Raw genomic sequence first — 14,080 nt, forward strand, 5'->3', positions numbered from 1 at the left:
CCTTCAATCCAGTCATGACATCTTTAAATATCTCACATTTACTAGCAGAAGGACCTATCGATAGGTAAATATAGCAAATAAAAGTGATAATAATTAAAAACAGCAGCAAAATATACTCACTTTTCAGTAACATCCTCATTCTTGGACACCAACCAAGTAGTTGACATATTTCAGTTGAATTAGACTATAAAGCACATGTGCATGTACAAAAACATGTAATACTACAGTAGCAATATAAAGTGTGAATTACAAAATCAGATTCCAAGAGTTCCCAAATTTTAGGGAAGTAATCACCAACTATCCCAATACACTAGAAACAAACAGTAAAAGGGTGAGAGATGTGGATAGTCTTACATCAGGTTTAAATACTCCAAGAAAAGTGCAAAATTGATCAATTAGTTCCTTCACTTCACCCTATTTTGATAAACTACAGCATCCAAAGATGATCATATTAAAAGATGTACCTCTGTTTTGTTAGCTTTAAGAAAAGCATCAAGGTCTTTTATGAATAATTTGCAGTGATCACAATCTAAATCTTGAGGTTTCATGATACTCTAAGAATTAAAAATCAATCACTAAACTGAAAGACAGAACTTCAAAAATTTGAAACAACTTTAAAACAATTTCTAACAATAATCCAATTTTGATTGGAGTCATCTACCATAGCACAGGAACATATGCAGTCCCACACTAGTACATGTATCAATCTGCAGCAGAAAACATTAAGAACTCTAGCTCTTTGTTAATTTTGGGAAAATACCTTGTACTACTATAGTCCAACACTGTTTTTAGAAGACTTAAATGTCATTTAGGTACAACTAATTTGATCCAAAATCTTTTGTTTAATGTCCATTTGATGTCAGAGTTGCTATTAAACTTATGAGCACAAGGCAAAATAATGGCTTCCATTTTAAAATCAGAATCGATCCTACTTATATATGTACATGCCAATGACAAAGGATTAAATTCATTAATAATAATTAATAATAATTATTACTAATACATGTATGGGTTGAGACAATAAGACAAGACACAACTATATTATAATAATCAGCTAGCTAGCTCAAAAAGTCACTGCTGCTGTTAAATATTTATAATATTAATAATTAGCAAAAAATAAAGTTTATACAAGACATGTGACAGCAGTTAGGAACATAAGGTAATGGCCTAAGGAAAATTGGAAGGAAAAAGAGAGAAAATTTGATGTAATTATTGTACTGGTACAGTAAATGTAATGACCAGCAGTGTGTCTGGAGGTGTGTGTGTATCAGTAATGTAATACCTGAGGACTGAGATATCTGCTTGAGGTGAAGCTGAGGGCAGATATCAAGGGACTCAGGTATTACATTACTGATACTCACCTCCAGACACACACACCCACTGGTCATTATTATAAGGTAAATATGTACCTTGCAAATTGCTTGAGGATTAATGGCATCATCAAGAAGTTTAATAATCTCAGGCCCATACTCAACTACTATATCAGAACACTATAAGACAATAGAATGTCCATAAGATGATTAGTGAGTAAACTCTTACTTCACTTGCTACATCAGAAGGAAAGAGCTTACAAGCATCTTTCAATCCATCAACAGTTAACTTAGACTAGAAGGGATATATCAATTATTGACACTACAAGATAAAGGTGATACTAACAGTTAGTGGTAGTACATCCTTCAATCCAGTCATGACATCTTCACATATCTCACATTTACTAGCAGAAGGACCTATTGATACACATTTGAATTGATAAATATAATAAATATTATTATAATACTTACTTTTCACTAATTTCCTCATTTTAGGGCAAAGATCAAGTAGCTGACATATCTCAGTTGTATTTTTCTACAATAATGTACATGTAACATGAAACATACAAGAATAAATGAATATATAATTATACTATACCAATTCTGTTTCCAGTAGGATCCAAATAAATGGCAAGTATTGATCAACAAGTTGAGTACACTAAAATGAGAGAGAGGGAGAGAGGAAGAGAGAGAAGGAAAGAAGAACATAAGAACAAGTAAAAGTGTCTTACTTCAGCTTTGGCTTGTCCAAGAAGATTGCAGAAATCATCAAGATACTCTTTTATTTCTGCCTATTAACGTATAGATAAATTAATATCAATATTAATAATAAACAAAGCTACAATGTATGTTACTAAATATAGTTCACGTGTGTGTATAGTTCATGTGTGTGTACCTGTTACTAAATATAGTTCATGTGTACCTGTGATCCATTGGCTTTAAGGAATGTATCAATATACTGCATTATCAGCTTGCACTCATCACAAGTGGCATCTTCAGGTTTCTTGACACTCTAAATAATGCACAACATAAGTACATGTATGCACGTATCTAAAAATGGAGAATTCTCTTCTTTTCATTTTTGGCAAAATTTGGCCCAAGACCATGTACTACTACTATAGTACAGGGACTTTGGCCGCAACTTTTAAAATCTTTAAAAATCCAATTTTGATTGAGACTTTCTACATAACATGAGTACATGTATATGCATCAGATACAATTATAATATTAGTAATTACCCTTTTTGTCTTATTGGGCCCAGGACACAAGTCAATCTGATTACAAAGATAGCCATTATCCTAAAATGTAATAAATAATAATAATAATAATAATAATAATAATAATAATAATAATAATAATAATAATAATAAAATAATAATAATAACAATAATAAAATAGGCACTGACCACATCGTCTTTAACTAAATCCCAAATTGTATCATAATCTTTGTTGACTGTTTGGACACACTAATAAAACATGATAGTAAATATAAGACACGTGTGTGACTTGTAAATGTGATTGACAATCACCTCATAATGATAGTATTCAAATTGATCACAGAACTTCATTAAATCAGCTCTAACTTCTTCCTACAAGAAAAGGTTTACAATAATAATAATAATAATAATAATAATAATAATAATAATGATAATGATAATAATAATAATATCATTATTGTACTTTAGTTCCATTCTTATCCATTTCAGTCTTAATATAACCAGCAATAATTTTACAAACATCACATGCTGCATCCTACGAAACGAGAAGAAAAAGAGTTGATAATACCTGATTGTGATTCATCGCCTTCCATTTTGTTTTAGTTGGCCACTCCCACATAATAATAATAATGCGTTATTAATAACAATTAATAGTTACATTTTTAACAGGTTTCTTCTGGAGCACTGCAGTAGTGTTACAAAGACCAATCATTTGACAAATCTGTCCACTGTCCTATTGGTTATTAATTAATTAATTAATTAGTGATTAATTAATTAACTGACCACTTCTTCTTTAATTAACTTCCAAATTTGATCAAAGTAACTATCCACTAATGTTGTACACTATAAATAATAATAATAAACAACTAACAGTTAATGAATTAATTAATAAGTGATTAACCTGTCCTGAAATTGTGCTGGGAAGGAGGCTACAGAGATGTTCTAACTCTTGTTTAACTTCTTGCTACATGCAATTACAATAACAACAACAATAATATTAATAATAATAACAACAATAATGATATATACCTCAGTGCTGTTACTATCAACCGTGGTCTTTAAATAAGCTAAGAGTAACTTACATATATCACAAGCACTTTGCTAGAGAGAGAGAGAGAGAGAGAGAGAGAGAGAGAGAGAGGGAGGGAGGGAGGGAGGGAGGGAGAGAGCACAGTATGATATTAGAAGTACATGTGAGATAAAATGGTGGCTATACTTTAAGAGGTGGCCTTGGGCTAGCTTTCACTGACAGGATCATGAACTGTCGCCTGACAGATGAACAAAGATCCAGTTTGTGACATATCACAGAAGCATTGCCCTAATGGGGAGGAGAAGGGAGAGAGAAATGATGCATAAAGAATAAATAAATAAATAAATGAATATAATATAATATTACCAGTTTGTTTTCAACGTAATTCCAAATTTCATCAAAATATTTATCAACAATAAAAGTACACTAAAAATAAGAAAAAAAGTAAACTCATAATAATAACTAATAATTAATAATAATAATAATAATAATAACAACAACAACAATAATAATAATAATGATAATAACAACAACAATAATAATAATAATAATAACTGATTAATAATTAACTTACTATTATATCTGCCGGTCCAAGTGCCTTACATAAAGTAGACAGAGCTTCCTTTGCTATTTCCTATACACACATATTAAACACATTACATATACATTATACTGGTAATATAATACCTCGGTGGCACTGTTCTCCACTACCTCAACAACCTTCTCACAAATTTCACATTTATCCTCTTTAAACTCAACGGATCGCTGAGAGAGAGAGAGAGAGGGAGAGAGAAGGGGAGGGCTTACATTAGCTTACATTTTAATAATGAAATACTTTAGTTTTAGTGACTGCCACTTCAGTTGGTGGACAGTAATTAATACCTTCACACAAACTCTCAGGAGACTGCAGTGAGGGGTACATTACAAGTCAATATATTATTAATAATAGTTAATTAACTAACCAATGCTGAAGATTTAAGTGCATCTGCAACAATGACTGAAATAGTAGCATTTACCAAACTCTTACACTAAAAATAATAATATTAATGAAAAGTTAATAACTACTAATAACTATTAATAACTTACCTGTTGCTTTTCTTCAGCGGATGGGAGGTGGTCACAATAAGGATCAACAGCTGCAGTGAGCTTATTCTATTAATTAAAGTGGGCAGGTACATTACATTTATTATTATTATTATTATTCTTACAGTGATGGTAGTTGGATCAGCAAATTCCTTAAGGAGCAGCTTAACTGTTCCTTTACAAATCTCACACTTGTACTTACTGATGATACCTCTCCTTGACCTGCCGGAAGCTTCAGTACAACCCGACATGAACTGGTCACAGAAAGCAGCTGGAGATGACTAAGAGGGGAATGGAGAGAGAATCATATACATGTACATGTACATCACCTAATTTATATTGCATTATTATTATTATTATTATTATTATTATTATTATTATTATTATTATTGTACTGTAGCACTTACAGTTCCTTTGGTTATTGCGTCCCAAATTTGGTTAAAGTGAGAATTAACAAATGAATCACACTAGATGATAATATTAATAATTAATTGAAGCCCCGCCCATTCCTCACCTCAGTTGTAATTGGCTTCAGAACATCCTTGCACATCTTATACATTGCAGCCTTAGCGTCATCCTAAATAGGGCGTGGTCAAAAATAGCCACACCCACCAACCCAACCCACTTTTGTTGACTGTTTCTTGAGGACGGCAATCACTTGTTTAGCAATGACCTCGCAAACATCACATTTTATTGACGAGGATAAGGTGGGAGTGGCTTCCAGTGCAGCTGTCAATTGTACTGTTTTTTGTGATTTTGAAGAGCAGGCACCAACTTCAGAACAAATATCGTCAGGACTCTGAGGGGAAAGGGTTAATAAATAATGTCATCATTGCCTGTGATACTTACAGCTTGGTTCACTACCAGTCGCCATATCGTGTCAAAGTTATCGTCAATCAAAGTTTTACACTAACAAAAATAATAATAATAGTAAAATTAATTAATAATAATAATAATAAAATTAATTAATAATACTTACTTCACTTTCAAGTGATCCCAAAAGTTTACAAAAATCTTCAACAGCACTTTTAGCATCCTCCTATTAATAATCATTGTAATAATAAAGGATAATATGGTATATACAATATATTGTATACTGTACTTCAGTGGTGTTCTTCGCTAACAACTGATCCAAAAACCCAACTACAATCTTACAAGCTTCACATTCAAATCCGCTAGCTGAAAGAGACAGAACCTTCTTACTGGAGCAAAGACTTATCGTAGAACACACTGTATCAGGATCCTGAGAGAGAGAGAGGGAGTGATATCGAAGACAATAATTATTTAAATACTTACCGCATTATTTACTAACAGCTGCCATATTTGATCAAAATAACTATCAATCAAAGTTTTGCACTATAAAAATAATAAATACATGTAAGTAAAAAATTAATAAATAAATGAATAAATAAATAATAACCAACCTCAGAAGACAGTGATCCAGCAAGATCACACAATTTTTCAACGGCATCTTTTGCTTCTTGCTAATAAAAACATCATATCATTTCATAATGTGGACTGATTACTTCTGTGGCACTCTTCTTTAACTGTTGATCCACATATCCAACAACAATTTTACAAGCTTCACATTCAATTTCATTTTTTGGCGATGATGAGACAGCAGCAGGTGTTGCAGCAAGAACCTTCTTACTGGAGCAGAGACTTATCATTGAACATACTGTATCGGGATCCTGAGAGAGAGAGAGAGAGAGAGAGAGAGTGATGTAAATGTACGATATTTAAATACATGTACTTACGGCATTATTCACTAACAGCTGCCATATTTGATCAAAATTACTATCAATCAAACTTTTGCACTATAAAATAATAAATAAAATAAAATAAATAAATAATAACCAACCTCAGAAGACAGTGATCCAGTAAGATCACACAATTTTTCAACAGCATCTTTTGCTTCTTGCTAATAAAAACATCATATCATTTCATAATGAGAACTGATTACTTCTGTTGCATTCTTCTCTAACTGTTGATCCACATATCCAACAACAAGTTTACAAGCTTCACATTCAATTTCATTTTTTGGAGAAGAGACGGTAGTTTTGTACAAATCTATTAGCTTCTTTTGATTACCAACTGGAGCCTGTAGAGGGGAGAGAGAGGAAGAGGGAGGGGAGAAAGGGGGAGAGGGAGGGGGGAGGGAAGAGAGGGAGGTCAAATGAAAAGAAAAGAGACAAAACTTACTCCATGAACAAGAATGGCTGAACCAATTTTATCCTAGAAAAGAGAGAGAGAGAGGGAGAAAACACAGTAAGTTTATACTCTTGTACATAAAACAACACTTTGTTTTTAAAATAAACATTACTCAAGCTGGATACAATTACTTCCACCCACCCCCATAAACACACGTAGCCAGCAACACTCACATATATGGCACATGATCAGGCCAGGAGAGCAACCATGCTAATATTTATGGTCACATGGTCACTACCATACAAGTCCATGTGCTTAAAACCAATGAATATTATTATATATTGCTGGTTTTTCTCTGTGTGTGCATGTGTACAGCATGAGGGAAGTACGTGAAGTAGTTATACTAACACTGCATATTCTGCCAGAAGAATTGAAAATGATTAAATAAGATTGTATTAACAGATTATCATCATCATCATCATTATTATTATTATTATTATTGCTATCGGTATAGATTCAACATCATAGACTGTTAGATGTACAGGTTAGTTCATATTATTAATTCATTATTCTCTTACCGTCCAGACTTTATCCTTGCAGTATTTAACTTGTTGGCACTTGTTAGCGTTTTCACGTGAGAGGCACCAGTAAGATGGACCCCAACTGCAATTATCAACAGCAACACTGGACACACCTTAGGGGGAAGAAGAATGCAATGAAGGAAGAGAGAGAGAGAGAGGGGGGAAGTTAAAATTGAGGAGAGAAAGAGAGGAGAAGAAACAAAGGTGAGGAGAAAGCTAAATTCAATAGATAAACATTCAAAAATGGTATTTTGTAAGTTTTTGGCAGTTTCGTGAAGTGATAAGCGTTAGCGAGTTGTAGACACGTTGTATCTTACCAGCTAAGAGCGTGGCGGCCAACAGGACACAGAAAACCTTCATACCTCTATAGACTACAGAAGAGAAAGGTTTAGGAGAAATAGGCTGATCTAACAGACTGACTCAACTGGAGAAAGACAACTGACCTAGGCTTACTCGGCTCGCCTTATCAACAGTTCAACACTTGAACAGTGAACACTAAGTGGTCACGTGATCCAGTGATTGTCTGATCCAGTTATTTCCTTCCATTACTAGTATCAGACTATCAGTAATATCACATGACATCCATCATCAGTGGCCCCTGATACAAACACACACATCCATCAGCAGTTGATCCTGATACAAACACACACTGCACACTAACTGATCCATTGGTATAGGTATTGTTACTGTATAGACCAATGACCTGATATGTTTTTTACAGGAAACTTGAGGAAAGTATCTCAATTGTCCTGTTTCATGTGCTAGGTTATAGTATCCTAATCTCATTATATTGAGATTGAAAGATTGCAACACAAGTTTCTGCAAGAGAACCATTAGTAAAAGTTGAGGAGTAAAAGAGAAGTTAAAGGAAACTTAAAAATACCCTAGTGTAGTGTCCTGAAACATCTGCTAGACAGTAAATCTATTGTTTAAATGTATGATTACTAGTAATTTGAAACTAGCCAATCTAACATCAATTATATCATCAACAGATCAAACTAAGCAAACATAAAGTAATCACAATATTATTATAACAGTGCTGCTATCTATTAATATCAATGTGTTGTTTTTATTGCTGCGGAGGTTTCCATGACTGTATCTTAGGTCTTGTGGTGCTGTACGGCACGTACTCACCACGGGTACCAGTTTTATTGACCGTCGGATCGAGATAGAACTTTCTGGGAGGGGGCGGGTCTTCAATGGGGGTGTGGTCGGTCATGGAGTGCAACCAACGATGCCTTATAAGGGAAGTGAGGAGAAACAAGACAATAATAATAATAATATTTTCAATATTAAATATATTTACCATTCTGGAGGAATCTGGGTAATGTCAAATCCACTTGCCTCTTTGTAGACCCACCTGTGCCGACCTGAGAGAGAGAGAGGGAGAGAGAGAGGGAGAGAGAGAGAGAGAGAGAGAGAGAGAGGGAGAGAGAGAGGGAGAGAGAGAGAGAGAGAGAGAGAGAGAGAGAGAGAGAGAGAGAGAAAGAGAAGAATTAAGAACATGTACATGTACATACAATAAGGTTTCTGGTTTACATTTAATGTACAAATGTACATGTACGACAGATGGTAATTACAGGTACGTGTCATCTCAGAGTGAAAATTTGTCTACTTTATAAAGATATTAAATAACCAAACCATTATGTTCAATGGAACTGATTCTCCCAACTAAAACTGGCCATTTATCTACAACTACAAACCAACTTAAAAATTACCCACTACACATGTACGATAATTATACCGTACGTGTACATGTACATGTACTTGTACATGTACATGTGCATGTAGAGCATGACAGTTTAAAGATGAAAAAAACAAGTTCAAGTTTATCAAAATGTATCCCCAGGAGACACAGCAAAATGATTGCGATAAAGACACTTTCACTTTAATTATGAGCAGAAATAATAAATAATATATCCCTGACGTGATAACATTACAAGGAAGAGCATAAGTACATGTATATGCATCAGGAAATGTAATAAAAATGGAGAATTCTCTCCTTTTCATTTTTGGTAAAATTTGGCCCAAGACCATGTACTATAGTACAGGGACTTTTACCGGAATTTGGAGTAACTTTAAAAATTCGTAAAAAAATTAATTTTAATCGAAATCAGCTCAAACTTTCTACACAACATAAGAACATGTATATGCATCAGGAAATGTAATAAAAATGGAGAATTCTCTTCTTTTCATTTTTGGTAAAATCTGGCCCGAGACCATGTACTATAGTACAGGGACTTTTACCCGAATTTAGAAAAACTTTAAAAATTCATAAAAAATCTAATTTTAATTGGAATCAGCTCAAACTTTCTACACAACATAAGTACATGTATATGCATCAGGAAATGTAATAAAAATGAAGAATTCTCTCCTTTTCAATTTTGGCAAAATACCCTGGCCCAAATGACCTTTACAATTACCTTCATTTAATTCCCATATACAAACACGCAATTCATTTTAAATAAAATGAATTAATCTCTCACTTACCAAAGAAATGTTCTTTATTTTCATAATAAACATGACCAAATTTGTCCTGTCCTACAATTGTTCCTATTCTAATATCTCTCAATCTTATAATAGAACAATATCACAATGCATTATAATCATCACTCTACCTCAGGAGCATCCAGAAGGCTTTCCTAAACCCTCCAACTTCATTTATTCTCTTCCAAACTCTCATAATAGTCGCCATCTTTGTTGCTAGGGCGTGGTCAATTTATAAAGGCGTGGTTTCTCCACCCACTGAGTTTTCCCGGTAAATCATAAATCAAATTAGCAAGCCACCAAAATGATTCTATGCATAAACATTTTCTTTGATGCGGTATTGCACTTATTTGTTTAAAAATAACTCATAGTAATTGCTGCATTCCTCGTATCATTCACGCTCAACTCAATTATAAACTGCAGCAGTGTACAGCAAGATACTGTAAAATGGCCACAAAAGATCTGACACTCTTTACTGCAGTTGTGGGAGTAGGGACAGTAATACTAGTAGTGAGCCAGCTATCTAATACTCATGAAACTACAGGTTAGTAAATCTGAATTAATATCTTCTACTCTCTTTCTCTCCCATTCTCTCCTCTAAATTCTTTAGATACTTTAAAAAATGACATCATCACTCAATGTACCGTTGCCAATAGAACTACCACTAATTTTAGTAAGTGATGGTGGTATAATAAGCACTTTGATATTATAATCTACATAATGATAACAATACACTCTATGATATCATATAGATTCATGTGAGGCTGACTGTGAGAAAGAGCAGGGCCAGTGTAGAGTACTGGTTAGTCTCTCCATCGTTCTATTGGTTACGCTGATACTGTCACTCATAATCCATTGTTACAACTTTAGGAAACCCCTTATTAAATACCGTACACTGTACATCATTAAAACCAGCACTGATCCTGAGCTGTATTACAAGATTAAATCAAACGGAAAGAGCAACGAGGAGGAGAGTTTTGGCAACACTATTTGCAGGTGGACAAAAAGTCAAGATACAGATACGCAGGAGGTTGTTCTTTCATTCAAAAATGAAAATTAAACTCATTCAAAATGAACAAAAATACTCTAATCATAATTTATAGTTTTTAAATCTCATTGTTCATGCATTCCTGCAGCCAGTCTTTAGTAAGCATTAATGATACACTCTCATTCCTAGCCTTGTCTAAAATATCAGAATAATTGGAGACTTTTTCCTCCAGAGGTTGTGGGTTTTGTCTCTTGGAACAAGCCTCAACATAACAACTTTGCAGATTCAAAAATCCAAAAACCTTCTCCATGGCTTCGTCTCTGTTTGAGACGATCTCCTCAAACGAGATGAATAATATTTTATTTGAAATAGAGGAAAATAACTCACTCACGCTCTTCTTCCACCGGTCTCTTTCTACCAGACGATACTCATGAAATTCCTCCCAGTCAACTTCAAGTGAGCAAGAATTGACTGTGTCCTCAGAAAACCATATCCCGTTTCTCTCAGCAATTTTCAAAGACACAAATGTCTCTAGTATGTTCTCCCTGTAGAGTACAATAACTGGGGGGCTACACAGAGCTTTTGTGATTTGAGAAAGAGGGAGGCTGCAATACTCCAGCTGCTCGTTAAAAAGTTTAAAACCAGTCCACGGCTTGAATGGATTGAGAGGAAGAAGTTGAGATAATAAATAACGAACAAGGGGCACCCCCTTTCCACCAGACCCGCCAACACTGATACGATAGTTACGGAGTTCTTCCCGATTGAGTAACTCACTGTGACACTTTATTGAGTGATGGTAATTGAGATATTGGACCAAAAGCGTTGAGCCTGATCGCCCCGAACTAAGGATCATGAAACTTTTATTGAAGTAAGGCAGTCGAAGGTAGAGTGCTTTGATGATGGACTTTATCCACAATGTGAAGACCAAGAATACACCCATTGAAACCCAATGACCTTATAAGGAATAATGAGTGTTATAGCATCAAATGCACTCTCAGCAGTTTGGCTATGATGGGTTGGGTTTCTATAATAATTATTACAAAAATTAACTATGCACACTAGTAAGTAAAACAGCATATTAATAATAATATTAATAATAATAATAATAATACTAAAGGTATTAATCAAATTTTAGTGGTCGACTAATTGGCCAGCCTTTGCTAGTATGATACACGTAAAAATTAACTCTCTCATTCTCAACCCTCTTGTTAAAATAAAGAGCAATCTCAGCATTTTCTGAGCAAGGGGTTGAGTCAAATATATCCTTCCCATAAATCTTCCAGAGAGGAACATCAAGATGATGAGAGAGAACAAAGGAAAGCCAGTAATCATCTACCAGTGCAGTGTCAGGACTAGGCATGGGATAAGTACTAGCTTCAATCAGTAGCTTACGAGGAATGAAGCAATTATCAGCATGGACAAAATGAATCTAAAAAAGGATTAAAATTATAAAAAATTTATCATATTTTATAACTACAGACCTGTCTGTCAGGTTTACTCTCATCGTAAAACCTCAGGTGCTCGTAGGTCTCCCAAAAAACCTTTGGGTTCTCAACGTTGACCTCGTGAGGAGCAAACACGTGTCCCCTACAGCAGAGGATGGCCTTTGGTCCGTATTCTTTATACTTGGAAGTGAATGTTGATACGTAGTTTGGACGTGGTATAACGTCATCGTCACAGATTAGTAAGAACTCACTTCGCATCAAGTGAGCTACGGCTAAACGAACTATGCAGTAATAGTTCTCTGAAGACTGGATGAGTCGTATGTCCATCTTGGACCTAAATTTGGAGACAATTTGTGACAGCTCGCTCTGTGTCTCGGGGTTATTGTTCCAAAGAATTATCTCAAAATTCCCTTCAAAATCCTGCCCCTTGAAAGCCTCCAGTATCTTTTGGATGTTATACACTCTTTTGTAGGAACAGATGATGACCGTCAGGTCGTATTGTGGAAAAGAGGTCTGAGTTGGGTCCTTGGCTTCTGACGGAGGGAGTGGAAGAGATCTGTATATGGAGGTATTGCTGAAACTGCGTATAAATTGATCTCCACTTAATTTTGATTTAATTGGAAGAGATTGGAGGTACTCAGTGCCATATTTCAACTTGGCATCATCAGCTAGAATATCTGTCGCTTCTTGAAGAGAATCGTAAAAAAGTGGATACTCCTTCCCAAGGTACTCCTCTATCCCCGGTAACCGGTTGATGACCAGTGGAGTGTTCCTACTTAGGCACTCGATGACGGTGGTATTAGCTGGTGCATCAAAGAGACTGAGGAATACAACACTAGAGCTAAGCCATTCATCATAGACCTCATTACTCAGCCTCTCTTCTATGACCTCAACGGAATCATTGGTTGCAAGTTTGAGCGGGTTCATGCTACAGTCACGAAGTCTATCAAACCGGACTCCCTCAGACTTTACAAGTATCTTCCTAAGACCTTTTCCTTCTGGTAGGACCAGATCATAAAAATCTTGAAATTTTCTTAGAAACTCGCCAATAAATATGACCTTCCCGTCAAACTTTGACCACTCGAACATTTTGCTATCCGGAAATGGAGTAAAAGGGTAGAGTACCTCAGCTACTGGTACTATTCCTTTCAAGTGTTGGAGCAGAAAATCCTTCACAACACAAGACAGAACAAAAATGCCGCGACAGTAAGGAAGAGAGTGAAGGAAGTGCTCATCCTCTACCAATCTCTCCAGGTCAGGATAATAAAAATAATTATTCCTAGGGACCTGGTGTATGAATCCAATCCATGGCTCACTGATAATCTTCTCATCACTGATCCATTCTTCAACTGCACTGATGAGAAGAGTACCACCATCTTTAGCTACAAGACTATCATTCATTAGCTGGAGGACATAGCTCCATCCTCCCCGATGATGGGTCCACTGTGTAGGCTCAACCTCTAGTTTTATCTTTCTTTGGAAAGAGAGAGACTCTTTGTTCTTGGCAGCCAAAGCATCCATAGTAGTCTATAGAAAGGTAATTGTTAACACACCAAACCATACAATGATAACAATGTTAAGTGTTTCTCTGTTTGATATAGTCATGCAGTCAGACAGACAGATTGACCTCTTGGCCTGCCGGAGAGACATGTGACCACTTAAACTAGTCAAACTAGTTTTGAGACTGGTTTTCTTATCAAAATCTCCCCTGGGACTTTCCACCTTCTGTTTTTATGGGAATTATGATAACATAACAGAGGTGAGAGAGAGTGAGAATCAGAGAACTAT

At 35.1% G+C, this 14,080-nt stretch overlaps 4 protein-coding genes and 1 long non-coding RNA gene across 11 annotated transcripts in view; 2 read left to right on the forward strand and 3 right to left on the reverse strand.

The window, feature by feature from the left end:
• Nucleotides 1–7,886, reverse strand: part of LOC100637428 (uncharacterized) — a 10,658-nt gene extending 2,772 nt beyond the window's left edge. The window contains exons 1-43 of one of the 6 annotated variants that reach the window (XM_020001180.1): nt 7,816–7,886; nt 7,690–7,743; nt 7,370–7,485; nt 6,843–6,875; nt 6,604–6,741; nt 6,502–6,561; nt 6,398–6,457; nt 6,167–6,331; nt 6,065–6,124; nt 5,937–5,996; nt 5,743–5,883; nt 5,620–5,679; nt 5,490–5,549; nt 5,266–5,439; nt 5,155–5,217; nt 5,048–5,107; nt 4,766–4,921; nt 4,644–4,709; nt 4,520–4,585; nt 4,393–4,461; nt 4,245–4,322; nt 4,132–4,191; nt 3,924–3,983; nt 3,744–3,845; nt 3,557–3,628; nt 3,429–3,491; nt 3,311–3,370; nt 3,186–3,260; nt 2,991–3,062; nt 2,840–2,899; nt 2,717–2,776; nt 2,549–2,608; nt 2,233–2,322; nt 2,042–2,101; nt 1,909–1,968; nt 1,782–1,845; nt 1,657–1,727; nt 1,540–1,605; nt 1,410–1,490; nt 465–554; nt 355–414; nt 251–310; nt 121–184 (exon numbers count right to left, since the gene is read on the reverse strand). In XM_020001180.1, the coding sequence (XP_019856739.1) occupies nt 121–184; nt 251–310; nt 355–414; nt 465–554; nt 1,410–1,490; nt 1,540–1,605; nt 1,657–1,727; nt 1,782–1,845; nt 1,909–1,968; nt 2,042–2,101; nt 2,233–2,322; nt 2,549–2,608; nt 2,717–2,776; nt 2,840–2,899; nt 2,991–3,062; nt 3,186–3,260; nt 3,311–3,370; nt 3,429–3,491; nt 3,557–3,628; nt 3,744–3,845; nt 3,924–3,983; nt 4,132–4,191; nt 4,245–4,322; nt 4,393–4,461; nt 4,520–4,585; nt 4,644–4,709; nt 4,766–4,921; nt 5,048–5,107; nt 5,155–5,217; nt 5,266–5,439; nt 5,490–5,549; nt 5,620–5,679; nt 5,743–5,883; nt 5,937–5,996; nt 6,065–6,124; nt 6,167–6,331; nt 6,398–6,457; nt 6,502–6,561; nt 6,604–6,741; nt 6,843–6,875; nt 7,370–7,485; nt 7,690–7,732 (3,238 nt within the window). In that variant the 5' untranslated portion in view covers nt 7,733–7,743; nt 7,816–7,886. Of the gene's footprint in view, nt 1–120; nt 185–250; nt 311–354; nt 415–464; nt 555–961; nt 1,168–1,409; nt 1,491–1,539; nt 1,606–1,656; nt 1,728–1,781; nt 1,846–1,908; nt 1,969–2,041; nt 2,102–2,232; nt 2,323–2,548; nt 2,609–2,716; nt 2,777–2,839; nt 2,900–2,990; nt 3,063–3,185; nt 3,261–3,310; nt 3,371–3,428; nt 3,492–3,556; nt 3,629–3,743; nt 3,846–3,923; nt 3,984–4,131; nt 4,192–4,244; nt 4,323–4,392; nt 4,462–4,519; nt 4,586–4,643; nt 4,710–4,765; nt 4,922–5,047; nt 5,108–5,154; nt 5,218–5,265; nt 5,440–5,489; nt 5,550–5,619; nt 5,680–5,742; nt 5,884–5,936; nt 5,997–6,064; nt 6,125–6,166; nt 6,332–6,397; nt 6,458–6,501; nt 6,562–6,603; nt 6,742–6,842; nt 6,876–7,369; nt 7,486–7,689 lie in introns of those variants that run through there. The other 5 variants (XM_020001179.1, XM_020001181.1, XM_020001182.1 and 2 more) reach the window with 5 other exon arrangements.
• A 70-nt stretch (nt 7,887–7,956) lies between these two features.
• LOC109585199 (uncharacterized) lies at nt 7,957–8,343 on the forward strand. The gene is made up of 2 exons (XR_002186376.1): nt 7,957–8,043; nt 8,094–8,343. It is a non-coding gene; the product is annotated as an uncharacterized LOC109585199 (long non-coding RNA).
• LOC100637555 (NADH dehydrogenase [ubiquinone] 1 alpha subcomplex subunit 12-like) lies at nt 8,341–10,088 on the reverse strand. Its single transcript, XM_003389281.3, has 4 exons — nt 9,991–10,088; nt 9,863–9,945; nt 8,679–8,742; nt 8,341–8,610 (listed from the first exon to the last, which is right to left on the reverse strand). The coding sequence occupies exons 1-4, from the start codon at nt 10,065–10,067 to the stop codon at nt 8,442–8,444; spliced, it is 393 nt and encodes a 130-aa protein (XP_003389329.1). The 5' UTR covers nt 10,068–10,088; the 3' UTR covers nt 8,341–8,441.
• A 134-nt stretch (nt 10,089–10,222) lies between these two features.
• LOC109585198 (uncharacterized) lies at nt 10,223–11,034 on the forward strand. Of its 2 annotated transcripts, XM_020001188.1 has the most exons (4): nt 10,246–10,403; nt 10,470–10,532; nt 10,612–10,661; nt 10,730–11,034. In XM_020001188.1, the coding sequence occupies exons 1-4, from the start codon at nt 10,307–10,309 to the stop codon at nt 10,742–10,744; spliced, it is 225 nt and encodes a 74-aa protein (XP_019856747.1). In that variant the 5' UTR covers nt 10,246–10,306; the 3' UTR covers nt 10,745–11,034. The 2 variants fall into 2 exon arrangements, with proteins under 2 accessions (XP_019856746.1, XP_019856747.1); XM_020001187.1 differs by having other exon boundaries at nt 10,223–10,403; nt 10,612–11,034.
• On the reverse strand, nt 10,880–13,900 carry LOC109585196 (uncharacterized). Its single transcript, XM_020001185.1, has 2 exons — nt 12,329–13,900; nt 10,880–12,276 (listed from the first exon to the last, which is right to left on the reverse strand). The coding sequence occupies exons 1-2, from the start codon at nt 13,811–13,813 to the stop codon at nt 11,968–11,970; spliced, it is 1,794 nt and encodes a 597-aa protein (XP_019856744.1). The 5' UTR covers nt 13,814–13,900; the 3' UTR covers nt 10,880–11,967.
• Between the last annotated feature and the right edge of the window lie 180 nt (nt 13,901–14,080).

Source organism: Amphimedon queenslandica, unplaced genomic scaffold (genome assembly GCF_000090795.2).
Source record: "Amphimedon queenslandica unplaced genomic scaffold, v1.1 AMPQUscaffold_13104, whole genome shotgun sequence".
Lineage (NCBI taxonomy): Eukaryota > Metazoa > Porifera > Demospongiae > Haplosclerida > Niphatidae > Amphimedon > Amphimedon queenslandica.

What these genes read in the sequence shown, in the direction of transcription:
- LOC100637555 (XM_003389281.3), bottom strand. Translation starts at nt 10,067, where the DNA reads ATGGCGACTATTATGAGAGTTTGGAAGAGAATAAATGAAGTTGGAGGG. An exon ending in GCCTTCTGGATGCTCCTGAG is followed by an intron (nt 9,946 to 9,990) that starts GTAGAGTGATGA and finishes TTCTATTATAAG; the next exon opens with ATTGAGAGATATTAGAATAG. An exon ending in AAATAAAGAACATTTCTTTG is followed by an intron (nt 8,743 to 9,862) that starts GTAAGTGAGAGA and finishes TCTCTCTCTCAG; the next exon opens with GTCGGCACAGGTGGGTCTAC.
- LOC109585198 (XM_020001187.1), top strand. Translation starts at nt 10,307, where the DNA reads ATGGCCACAAAAGATCTGACACTCTTTACTGCAGTTGTGGGAGTAGGG. An exon ending in TAATACTCATGAAACTACAG is followed by an intron (nt 10,404 to 10,469) that starts GTTAGTAAATCT and finishes TAAATTCTTTAG; the next exon opens with ATACTTTAAAAAATGACATC. An exon ending in TAGAACTACCACTAATTTTA is followed by an intron (nt 10,533 to 10,611) that starts GTAAGTGATGGT and finishes GATATCATATAG; the next exon opens with ATTCATGTGAGGCTGACTGT.
- LOC109585196 (XM_020001185.1), bottom strand. Translation starts at nt 13,813, where the DNA reads ATGGATGCTTTGGCTGCCAAGAACAAAGAGTCTCTCTCTTTCCAAAGA. An exon ending in AGAGTAAACCTGACAGACAG is followed by an intron (nt 12,277 to 12,328) that starts GTCTGTAGTTAT and finishes ATCCTTTTTTAG; the next exon opens with ATTCATTTTGTCCATGCTGA.